Source organism: Hyperolius riggenbachi, chromosome 5 (assembly GCF_040937935.1).
Source record: "Hyperolius riggenbachi isolate aHypRig1 chromosome 5, aHypRig1.pri, whole genome shotgun sequence".
NCBI lineage: Eukaryota > Metazoa > Chordata > Amphibia > Anura > Hyperoliidae > Hyperolius > Hyperolius riggenbachi.
In genome coordinates, this window is record NC_090650.1 from 252,880,341 (window position 1) to 252,893,643 (window position 13,303).

At 39.8% G+C, this 13,303-nt stretch overlaps 1 protein-coding gene across 4 annotated transcripts in view; it reads left to right on the top strand.

The window, feature by feature from the left end:
* MYLK4 (myosin light chain kinase family member 4) overlaps positions 1 to 13,303 on the top strand; it is a 299,781-nt gene that overhangs the window by 229,647 nt on the left and 56,831 nt on the right. For all 4 annotated transcript variants that reach the window (XM_068236806.1, XM_068236807.1, XM_068236803.1 and 1 more), the window contains one exon: positions 6,811 to 7,229. In XM_068236806.1, the coding sequence (XP_068092907.1) occupies positions 6,811 to 7,229 (419 nt within the window). The remainder of the gene's footprint in view (positions 1 to 6,810; positions 7,230 to 13,303) is intronic.

A 13,303-nucleotide genomic window follows, 5' to 3' on the forward strand; every position in this document is an offset into this window, starting at 1 on the left:
TACATTAGCCAGGAATCCTTTTTTATTAATATAGGCCACCCTTTTAAATCAAAATCAATATAATTTTGTCTTTGGGTATTTCTGATGCTTATATGGCAAACCTTATCATGTTTTCTCCTGCTGGAACTGAATTTTCATCTCAAATATTTGAAGCTAAGCAAAATAATGTGGTTTATTTATATAGGCATAGATGTTATTGCTACTGTAAGCTGGAGACTGTAGAGCCTCTCTCATGCAGCTTGACGCGGGTATCCTATAGACTTGCAGCAGACATGAATATTATCTCTCATGCTGTTATAGGCACCAGACTTGTTTTCCAGTCACTCATTACATTAACATTGGGAACGTTAACTACTGACATAAGTGCAATTGGCCACAATTCCCCTTTTCTGTTTATATAAACATGCCATGCATAAAGACTCTCATTCAATGGTGATATTCCTAAACAGAAGCTGCCATAATTCAGTTAGCTTAAGAAAACAATTAATGACAGAGAATATCTTATTCTATTTTTAAGAAGCTGCTATAAAAAGAAAGTGCCTGGTTTCCTAACAGTTGAGCGTATGAGGTGAAGAGCTCATTACTGAGTTCAATTAGCCACCCTTCAATGAGAAGGGCGAAACAGCTGCCCATTCCCTGTACACAGACTCATTGCTGGCCAAGCTAGTCACAACAATAGTGTTATGTTAGTCTAATATGTATAGGGATCTAAACTGCCATACAATTCATTTTGTTCTTTCATCTCTTAAGTGGGCAGCTATCAGAGCAGGATCAACCACCAGGCAACCAAAACAGGTGCCTGGGGCCTAGTGGGTGTCAAAGGCCCACCAGCCACCTTATCTGTCCTCTGTCCTCTTCAATTCACCAAAAAGACCACAAGGGAGCCCCAAATCACTACTTTGCCTAGGGCCCATTACATCTTAATCCATCTCTGGCTGCTATATCAATACAGTGGATTATACATTTATTGAATGTCGGTTAAATTAAATAATCACAGTAGGTGTTGCAATCACGATGATTGCATTCTGAAGCATTCAAGGATAGAAGTAAATGCAGAGCATATATATATATATATTTTTTAAAGATAGTTTTTAATGAGATTTTAACAGTTTCATACAAATCAATGCTAACCCCAGACCCCACCCCCAACCTCGAATCCCCAACAGTCACAGGAGTGCTCACAAAATATACACTATAATAGCATAAAATAAAAGTATGCAGTCAAATGTGAAACAGAATGCATTAAGCAAAGGTACATGGTGCGAACAATCAAACCACTATCCTATGCGTCTAGGTGCTCATAATTATAGCAGAACATACAATTAATACTTCCTGCAGCAGTTCTAATTAAACTGAAGAAAGACTGTTAAAGTGGATTTGAGATGAAAAACTAACTATAACAAGTAACTTGTCTATATCTAAAGTTTAGATAGTTTACACTGCAAATCTAGCTGCAAACAGCTTCAACAGAATATTATTATTCCTTCCTGTGATACAATGACAGTGGCCATGTTTGTAAACATTACACACAGGCAAGCTGATCTGCATCTCCAGCCCTCAGCCTGTGAAAACCTAATTCCCCCTCCTCCCTCCTCCCCTCCGCCTCTGAAATCTCTGGCTAATAACACCTCCCCCTCTTCCTGCCCAGACTGAGCTCCCATAAGCCCTTGCTACTGTCTGAAAATGCCAAGGCACTCTGAAAAGCTGTGGGCGAGGCTTGTTTAGTTTATAGGGAATTAGAGTATTAAAACAAAAAAGTATTTGGCTTGAGGAATGCCCTATAAACTATATGAAAGGAACACACTTATGCAATGAGTGAAAGGTTATATCGGATCCACTTTAAGACCACACGCTGGTGATGTACTGCTGTTGTTGGTGTTACAATTATCTAATCAAATAAGTCTTTGTACTGACATGATGCAATATAGCCAATACCTAAGTTTTCTGTGAAACTAGCCAATGACAGTAACCTTATCTGATGTACTAAAAGCACCAATTCACTGAAAATTGTGAATTATGAATTTCATAGTGATTTAAATAAAAATATTAATGTATTTTTCCTTTTAGTTAAAACTTTATTTACTTGTAAAAATAAAAATGACCTGGTGCAGCAGTTGATGATCATCACTAATATATTTATTTTCCTCCTTTACCTGTAAGTCATGGCCAATGTGCACTGTAGTCACTATGCACCCGAAGTGATCTGGCCCATGTATCAGGGGTATGGGCATCTGTGCTACATATCTAAAGTGGGATGAAATTCACATTTCAGCTATGATCTATTCTAAAGCATTAGACACAACACAAAAATAATAGGAAGTTTTTCAAGTTAATGAAAAGGTCAAAGTTTCAATGTTTTACTTCATTTAAAAGCTAATTGATAAGATTGTGCAGAGAGTCCAGGAAAAATCCCGCTACACCAGATGGTGGGATATATCAAAAAGACCTTTATTTGTAATCCAACAATGTTGCAAGAAAAGCTCACGCGTATCGGAGCAACGGCTCCTTAATCATAGCTTACAAGAAACAGACATTACACAGCTTATATAGGTGAAAAAAGACACACCCATAGGTGTCGACTCAATACTTAAAGAGACATGGTTAAAAATGGTGTAGACCAGTACAATACACCCTATAATAAAAGCATACACAATGGATGTCATTTAAAAACATGGCATCAAAAATCACATGCTAGCAATAATGTACAGATCAGAAAGGATAAGGGAAAGGACAAAAACGGTAATGGAGGGAAAGGGGAGAGGGGTTAGGGAAAGAAGGGGGTGGGGAAAGGAAGGATTGTCATGGTAAAGGGAGGTAATACATATACACATGTACAAACCCATCATATATATAAATACATGAAGATGTCTACATGTATACCTGCAGGCTATGCTGGTCACTGGAAAGTGTTAAACACTATATGGAGACCTGCTTAGAACCCAACCTAGAATGAGCATACATCACTATTTTTTTATTTTTTAAACATTATATATTGTGCTCAAATCTAATCTAGAATTACACGATAACAGTTTGAACCTCTCCTTTACTATGGTCTCTAACACAACGGAAATAGACTATTTACATCTTACACTGACCAGTAAGGAGGGGTTCAGGGATATCCAGACTAGAACTTTCAGAAAACTGTGTGCGGGTAACTCACTGCTGTTGGCAAATAGCTGCCATCCTAGCCATACATTGAAATCCATTCCATATGGTGAAATGGTTAGAGCAGCAAGAAATTGCTCTGATCTGGATATGCTTCAACAGGAGCTGGGACTAGTAGAGTCGAGACTCCGTAATCGGGGCTACCAACGAGATCAGATAGAAAAGGCCAAAGATATGGCCCTCCATAAAAAGCGACAGGATCTTTTGGCACCAAGTTCTGTACGCAGGAATAGACAACGCAATAATGGGGTTAATTTTGTAACCTCTTACAGTCTAATACAACCTAATTGTCAATACCATTAAAAAATACTTGCCTGTCCTGCATGCAGACCCAAAATTACATAGAGTATTAATGGAGGGATGCGGCTTCTCCTCAAGACGTGCTCCCACTCTTGCCGCAAGTCTCTCACCGAGCCTGTATTGCAGCAAAGCTAAACAAACACCAACTTGGCTAACTTTTAAGGGTTCCTACAAATGAGGGTACAATACATGTAGGTATTGTGGCGTTCACAATCAGACTCGGGAAATTGTCTCATATTCTAAATCTACCACTCATGATATGAAACAATATATTAATTGACATACATGTAATGTTGTTTATTTAATCTCGTGTCAGACATGCAAAGTCCAGTATGTTGGTTGCACTACTCGCCCATTGCGACAAAGAATATCTGAGCATTACAATGGAGCGGGTAGGTGCATGAGGGATAAGTCTTATATTACTAAGATCTCTAGTGTCTCCAAACATTTTTTACATGTCCATTCTGGGGACATGTCCAGTTTTAAGTTTCAAGGTGTAGAGAGGGTTGTGGGTTCTGTGAGGGGTGGGGATATAAATAGGATACTGTTAAAAAGAGAAGTATACTGGATTTGGAAATTAGGGACCTGCTTACCTTTAGGTTTGAATTCTAGATTAGATTTGAGCACAATATATAATGTTTAAAAAATAAAAAATAGTGATGTATGCTCATTCTAGGTTGGGTTCTAAGCAGGTCTCCATATAGTGTTTAACACTTTCCAGTGACCAGCATAGCCTGCAGGTATACATGTAGACATCTTCATGTATTTATATATATGATGGGTTTGTACATGTGTCTATGTATTACCTCCCTTCACCATGACAATCCTTCCTCTCCCCACCCCCTTCTTTCCCTAACCCCTCTCCCCTTTCCCTCCATTACCGTTTTTGTCCTTTCCCTTATCCTTTCTGATCTGTACATTATTGCTAGCATGTGATTTTTGATGCCATGTTTTTAAATGACATCCATTGTGTATGCTTTTATTATAGGGTGTATTGTACTGGTCTACACCATTTTTAACCATGTCTCTTTAAGTATTGAGTCGACACCTATGGGTGTGTCTTTTTTCACCTACATAAGCTGTGTATTGTCTGTTTCTTGTAAGCTATGATTAAGGAGCCGTTGCTCCGATACGCGTGAGCTTTTCTTGCAACATTGTTGGATTACAAATAAAGGTCTTTTTGATATATCCCACCATCTGGTGTAGCGGGATTTTTCCTGTACTCTCTGGACATTTTGGCTTCAACTTCCCTGCTCCCATATGGGTTACATACGTGAGTGCAGCAGCCTGTTTACTAGCCCTGTTGATAAGATTGTGGTTGCCGTCCAAAATGTTTAAATTGTCTTTAGCTGTGGCCATGCATCTAGCGATTTGGCTGTACGATCGACCATTTGATTTGATCATTTTATAGAATTGATAGAGAATCAAGAGAGAGTCAAGTGTGTTCCCATATGCTCAATTGATAAAAAGTGGCTGATATCATGTTGAATCGACCAGCTTAGTTAATCGAGCAGGATGCAAGTTATTGGTCGATCACACAGGAATCGGCTACTGTTCACATGTCATTCGATCGACTCTGAATCGATTTCTGCATTCAGAGCATGGAGACAGATTGATTAGTGAAGGTGAATTGCATAGGATAGCTCCTGTACTGTGTGGGCCACTAGTCCATCGACTTTCGATCAACCATACTGAAGTCGATTCCTTAATAAAGTTGATCGCTTTGTTGATTGAATTAGAATCACTACATATATGGATACCTTTGTTTGAAGTGTAAGCAATGTAGAAAAGCTTCTGCTGCATCCAGAGGGTAGCAGAAAACTTGCTCTGCTTTATTTGAGCAGCAATTATTTAACTACAAGACAGTCAGATAATTTATACTACAATCAATGCAATATTATCAGTTTTCTTCAGTGAAATGTAAATATGCCTTCCAAGGATATCTTTTGTTAAAAAAAAAATCACTGTTTAATTTTTATATTACATTTATACAGTATGTAGCTATATATATCTATATATACAGTAGAATCCCTTTATAGTAAACACTAAGGGACCAGGAAAAGTAGATGACCATATCAGAACTTTACTATGTCAAAATTGGTTATACACTGTTTATTTATGTAGACCCATTTGCTGAGACTGAGTTTACTATATGCCAAGGTTTACTGTATCAGCGCTTACTATAACGAAATTCTATTATACAGTTATACAGCGTGTATACTATATATATATATATATATATATATATATATAGAGAGAGAGAGAGAGAGAGAGAGAGAGAGAGAGAGAGAGAGAGAGAGAGAGAGAGAGAGAGAGAGAGAGAGAGATGCAAAAAAACACCCAAAACTAGCCATTCAGTTAAAGTTTATGAGCAAAGTCAAGTAATTTCCCTTCTCTTGGATACATTTCAAGTGTTTAATAGGTGAAATATTATTTTTGCCTGTGTAGAAGTAGACTAAGATACATAGAGTAAATAAAAGGTTCTGATTGAAAAGTGTGCATTGTAGAATTAATAAAATCAGATTTGAGAATAACTACACCCACTTATTGCAACACAGATGTGAGGGGAATAACCCCACAACAGAAAAAAGAAGAAAGATCTGTTCAAAACAGGTAAACTTCTTTAACATACACCAAAACATTTCTAACTCCCATTTACGTAGCAGCCAAATATGCGGTAGTATTCCAATATAGATAAACATTTTTGTACAATGTATATGACTATAGTACAGGGTTAACGTCTTAAAGTTCCAGAGTTATGGATGCCATGCCTGTAAAGGTAGGTGGTGTATACCCTGTACTATACACATTTGCAAGAATAACATATTCCTATGTCTACAAGCTTTAAAAAGCACTTGTTGAGGTCCAAAATGGACTAGTATCATAATAATAAAGGATAATTAACTGTCTTGAAAATAGGAGCTTGGAACTTTTTGGTGTATGTTAAGTTTACCTGTTTTGAACACATCTTTGTGAATTTTCATTCAACTCTAGTTTTATGTGGTCCAAGCATGGCCCAGCTGTCCCAAGCAATACTAGAATGGTCACACTGCTTCCACTGGGCCCAAGCATGGCTTCTCTTAGGCCCCGTTTACACTTAATTAATTATAACTCAAAGGTCAACTGATTTTCAAAGTAATGCCCATGCTTTCCTACGGCACAGTTCACACTATACACCTTTAAACTAAAAGGTTTTCCTTAATGCACTACTATAGAGAAGAAAAAAAATGCGTACCAACTGATTAAGTGTAAATGGGGCCTTACTCCCCAACCTAGTTTACTAGAGCTCAGAAAATTTGCTGAATACATTCTGTATTTTAATTTAAAAATAAATGTATATTTTAGTGAGGAAAATGAAGAGGAAGCAGAGACTGTGTTCACTGAGGAAGAAGACATTGAAGAGGAAGAAGAAGTAGAAGAAGTAGAAGAAGAAGTAGAAGAAGTAGAAGAAGAAGTAGAAGAAGAAGTAGAAGAAGAAGTAGAAGAAGAAGTAGAAGAAGAAGAAGAAGTAGAAGAAGAAGCATTAGATGCATGCTTAGAAGATGGTGAAACTGACTACAATGAACAGAGCTGTAAAAGTAAAAGAAGAGTGATAGATGAAGATGACACAAAAGAAGACAACAAAAAAAGCAAATTAGACACAGCACAGCACCATGAAAAAACACCACAGGATTTGGTATCTGATGAACTGACACAGGCAAGCAAAGGTGCTGAAGACAGTAAAAAGCAAACATTATTAATGGAAGATCAGATACTGGTTTTTGGTAAGGAACATTCACCCCCCAAAAAAATGTGTATGGTGCACCACATAAACCCAACTCAATACAATGCAGCTTATGTCTGGTGCTAATTATACTTGCAGTGATTGTTGATGCTCAGCTTCTAGTAGTTTATTTTTTTCTGCTTGCTGCCTTTGTTACTCTACATATATCAGGGTTTTTAATAAAAAAAAATATATATACCGTATATACTCGCATACAAGCCAAATTTTTGACCCCCAAAAAGGGGGTCAAAAGTTGGGGGGTCGGCTTGTATGCGAGTCTTTCCTGGTGGTCTAGTGGTTAGTGGTGGGTGGTCCGCGCCCCACTCCCCCCCCTCCCCGCTCCCCCCGCGGCCGCCGCTGCTATTACCTGCTTAGGCAGAGGTCGCTTCCTAATCCGCGTTCCCCTTCTGAAACTTTCTCAGAGTGTATCACAGCAGCGCGCCCGGCGCTGCTGCTGTGACGATGCAGGGGGCAGGAAAGAGCGGTTCCCTTGGTAACGGCGATACAGATCGCCGCTATAGGGAGCCGCGCTCTTTCCTGCCCCCTGCATCGTCACAGCAGCAGCGCCGGGCGCGCTGCTGTGATACACTCTGAGAAAGTTTCAGAAGGGGAACGCGGATTAGGAAGCGGCCGCTGCCTAAGCAGGTAATAGCAGTGGCGGCCGCGGGGGGAGTGGGGAGCTGGGGGGGGAGCACTACCTACCTATGCTGGGCACTATACTGGCTAAACTGGGCACTATACTGGCTAAACTGGGCACTATACTAGCTAAACTGGGCACTATACTGGCTAAACTGGGCACTATACTGGCTAAACTGGGCACTTTACTAGCCATACTGGGGCACTATACTAGCTAAACTGGGCACTATACTAGCTAAACTGGGCACTATACTGGGCACTTTACTAGCCATACTGGGGCACTATACTAGCTAAACTGGGCACTATACTGGCTAAACTGGGCACTATACTGGCTAATCTGGGCACTATACTGGCTAATCTGGGCACTATACTGGCTAAACTGGGCACTATACTGGCTAAACTGGGCACTTTACTAGCCATACTGGGGCACTATACTAGCTAAACTGGGCACTATACTAGCTAAACTGGGCACTATACTAGCTAAACTGGGCTAAACTGGGCACTATACTGGCTAAACTGGGCACTATACTAACTAAACTGGGCACTATACTGGCTAAACTGGGCACTTTACTAGCCATACTGGGGCACTATACTAGCTAAACTGAGGCACTACCTACCCATACTGGGCGCTATACTGGGCACTATACTGGCTATACTGGGCACTATACTGGCTATACTGGGCACTTTACTAGCTATACTGGGCACTATACTAGCTATACTGGACACTACCTACCTATACTGGGCACTATACTAGCTATACTGGGACACACTGGGGGGCTGCACCAATCCAGCATTTCCTACCCCCGGCTTATATGGGGGTCAATCATTTTTCCCTATTTTTTCAGGGAAAAGTTGGGGGGTCGGCTTATATGAGAGTATATACGGTATGTACTGGCTGAGTATTTATGCTAAATTCCAAATATGAAACCTGAAAAAAGAATCTTCTATTCAAAGCAAATGTTAATACCTAAGCCCTGCTATATCTAAACTGTTAAATATATCAGTCTAACATACTTTGAACGTAGTTCCTAGATGGTATTTACAAGCACAGGGGAATTATTCATGGCTACACTTTACTAATAAAGTAAGAAGATTCCAGGAAGTGGTGTGTCTGATAACTACACACCTCTGCAAAGGACAAAGGGATTGTATAAACCCCTTTTATCACTTATATTATAGTTTTGTGGGATTTTTTTCTGCAAGTTTAATTGTATAACATTTTATTTGTAATATTTTTGAGTGAAATTATGATTAGTGTTCATGTTTAAATTAATTAATTCAATAATTAATTTCAATAAACCCCAATTCGAACACCAACATTAATTATGATTATGGCAATATTACACTATACATACAAGTAAATATATTGTTCATAGAGCACATTACATATTCTGTATATGTAAATGACAAAAAGGGTAATTTTAGTCTACCTGAAAGGCTACCAGACACAGTCAGCTAGTGGGAGAATAGACCTGATCTCACTTGGCCTTGTTGTGTCCCTTCTAGAGGTAGTCACCCTCCAGGGAAAGGGGTTGTCAAAAACACCCAACACCACCACCATGAGTAGGTTGTAAAGTATTTGAAAGTGGGAGGTGCCAAAAAAGTATACAATTGTTAAAAACAGTGTAAAAACTGACATTTATATTTTTAGAGACTTTAAAGCTAAATTCCCACTGCTTAATTTACAAGTTGTATTTTATATAATTAGTTTACAGGCCATAAGAATTGCATAGGGTCATAGAAAGCATTTTTGCTCATCAAAGCTCTATCAGGATTTGTGACATGCATTTTTATATTTTTGGTTAAATGATGAATAGAAATTGATAAAGGTTATGGGAAGTGTCACTATTGTGGGTTAAATTTCCTGTAGATGATTGCTGTAATATAACGTATGATAAGACATCATATTATACGGCCTTATCACCTTAATGGTGCTGGCTTCTGTTGCTAAGTGCTAACTAGGTTCTTCTTAGCTTCAGCACGTTCCCAAAGCTAGATGACACTCTATCTATGGGCCAAGTACCTGTGATAGGCTGTTGTAATATTAAAATGGAGTAAGGCTTTGCAGCCTTACCATTTCAGCAGCACTGGCTACTGTTGCAAATGTGGACCTGTATTTGTACAAAGTTCAGTCTACAGCCAGGAACTGGAGTGGATACGGCTGCTGTAAATGAGCTGTGGAAGGATCAAGTGGAAGTGTGGCATGGCAGAATGGTGCATGGTCAGACTGGAAGAAGATATGACTGAATTTGCGAATTTGTGAATTTCAAATGAATTTTAAAGGTATCACTGAGGTCTGTGGCTCAGGAGAGATGCATTTATGCCAGTGCTGCTAATATCTTAATGATTCGTAGCATGTAGACATATCACCAGTTAGTTTATTTGTGATTCTCGCAGGATTACTTTTAGACAAATAATTTCTTCAAGGATGTCAATGTGATATCTTGGTGGCAGTGCAGGCACAGTGGGGTTACTGACATACACTACTAGTGCATTTTTTTTGTTGTTGTTGTTTTAGAACACCCCCTTATTTTTCCAGTTTTACAGAAATTTACTCAAGTTAAACATCTCATTGTACTCTAAAATTAGAACAATTAAACTATTTGCAATAAAGTAAAATGTAGTGTTTTTATTTTTGCAAAACTTAAAATACATTTTTGACTCCTGAAGTCAGCCAACATTTACAGATATAACATAGTTTATATATCGTTTCACAATCTTTTTTTTTTTTTTTGAAGATGGCACATTTTCATACAGTAAAAAACGTTTACGAAAATGTATGGGCATGCATGTGAAAACAGATTATCACCAAATGCCTTAAAGTCAAGGGACATGACAAAAACACATTTTCAATAAAGTCCTCATTCTTGCAAAAATGTGTATTTTGTTAAAATCCATTATATTTGCAAAATTATAAGTCACTGCAAAACTGCACATCATGATTGCAATTACTTGCAAAATTATTTTCACAATAGTTACATTTTTGCATACAAATTTTGCTTTATAATGCTACAAAATTACTACTATGCGGCATTCAAGCTCATCACCAGTTTGTGTGTGTTGTGTATATGTACATATGTATAAATCTGGAGAAAAGTGTGCACTAAGCTATTACAAGACTATTGTCGTTTTGTTTTTATGTATTTTTTTGTTCCTAGGGTGGTTCTGACATAGCCTGGAAGACTATTTTCTTTTCTTGTGGTAGAATAACTCCCCGCCCAACTAGGCACAGGCTTGAGGGCACTGTTTGATAGTTAGGTTGCTTCTACTTGTACACAAACATGGTAGATTATAACTAATGGGTTTTAATAAAGTATAAACAGTACACTGTGACCATGCCAGGCAGTAGTGAAACACCTAGTGGCTGAACTGCAATATGACATATTGCTACACTGTTTCTCTTTTAAATTACAAAGGTATAATCAAAACAGTTTTGTAATTATCTAACAAGAACGCTAGTTGTACTGATCTGTCTAGAGAGTTTGTACCTTACATATAATCTTTCATCTTCTTTCTTTGAGCTGGCTTACTAGTTATTATGCTTGATTGTGTTACATATGATTTCTCTCCATCTTCTTGTGATACTTGCGGTGATACTGGCAAACCAATGTTCACTACAGTCTTTCTGCTATTGCTCTTGCTGCTACTGTATCTACAGTTGTAGATTGATAGCTGTAAGTGTCCCAATCTTGCTCATTTGGCCCCATCCTGTAACTTTCATCTGTCTTTCTTCAGTGTCTCCTATTTCTTCTCAACTTTCTTTCTTCTGTTATCACCTCATAGGACCTAAGGGCCTATTCACACTAGAGCATTTTGCCAGTGACTTTTTAAAGCGCTAGTGGTATAATACCCTATGGGCCCGTTCTTACTTGGGCGATTTGCGTTAATCGTGGGCTCTTAACGCAAATCGGCAAAAGCAAATGTGTAGCCTGCACCATTTTCAGGCGATTTCCCGGCGATCGCGTTTCAGTGCTATAAAAGCTCTAAACGTGATCGCAGAAAAATCGCTGCAGTGTCCAGTGATTTTTCTGTGGTTAATCGCGGAAAAATCACTCCCGCAAAACGTTTTGCACTTTTAAGTGTGAATGGGGCTTAAAGAGACTCTGTAACATTAAAAAGATCCCCTGGGGGGTACTCACCTCGGGTGGGGGAAGCCTCCGGATCCTAATGAGGCTTCCCACGCCGTCCTCTGTCCCACGGGGGTCTCGCCGCAGCCCTCCGAACAGCCGGCGACTGTGCCGACTGTCAGTTCAATATTTACCTTTGCTGGCTCCAGCGGGGGCGCTGTGGCGGCTTTCCGTTCCGAACTACACGGAAATACCCGATCTCATTCGAGTCCACTCTACTGCGCAGGCGCAGGAAACTTGCGCCTGCGCAGTAGAGCAGATCCGACGGCGATCGGGTATTTCCGTGTAGTTCGGAGCCGACAGCCGTCAGAGCGCCTGCGCAGGAGCCAGGAAGGTAAATATTGACGTCACCGCTGCACGGACTCCACGGAGGGCTGCAGCGAGACCCCTGACGGATGGAGGACGGCGTGGGAAGCCTCATTAGGATCCGGAGGCTTCCTCCACCCGAGGTGAGTACCCCCCAGGGGATCTTTTCATGTTACAGATCCTCTTTAAGATACTAATTTCTGCACAACTTGTGCCTTTTGCCACTGTTTCTGATATTTATTCATTGGCTGAAAGCTTACTGTATAATTTCTCCGGAGCTTGGGTAGACCCTTAGCTGAACTTTTACAGTAAAATACCTGTTGACTTTGATTCCTCTGCAGTTTTTCTTTGCAGTTATCCACTACTCATGGTTGGTAATAGAGTCCTAGTGCTTCTGCTCAATGGTCTTTATGTTGAACTACTGTCTAGGCCAGGCCTGGGCAAACTTTGCACAGCCCAGGCTGCATTGTGCAGACTGTGGACCGTGTTCCTACCATCCCTGGCCTCCTCTCTCCCCCCCCCCTCCCTGCAGAGTTCTGAGCAGGCAATTAGTGGAGGTTAAAAAATGTACCTATTCACCGCCACCTGTGTCATGTCTTCATAGATGGTAATGGCATCACGTGAGACACATCACATGACTTGCCATCATATCAGAAGCTGGCAGCCAGCGTGTCATACGCTGGCATGTCATGTGACGATGTGCACATGACGCTGTTACCATGGAGATGCGGCGCATGAAGCAGCGAATGGGTACATTTCGCTGGATACTGCCCGTGGGCCATAGTTTGCCCAGCGCTGGTCTAGGCCTTGTATGGGTGTATTTTCATGATCCAACAAACTCAAATAGATATCTGTGCCAGCCTGTTTTGCTTTCTGTATCAGACTTTTGGCTGTTTTTACCGCTGTATCTGCTTTGTCATTGCTTTGAGTATGATGAAGTGAGGCCCATTTTCAGAGAATACTATCTCTGGAATGCCATACCTTGAAAAATGTGTTTCTTGATTAT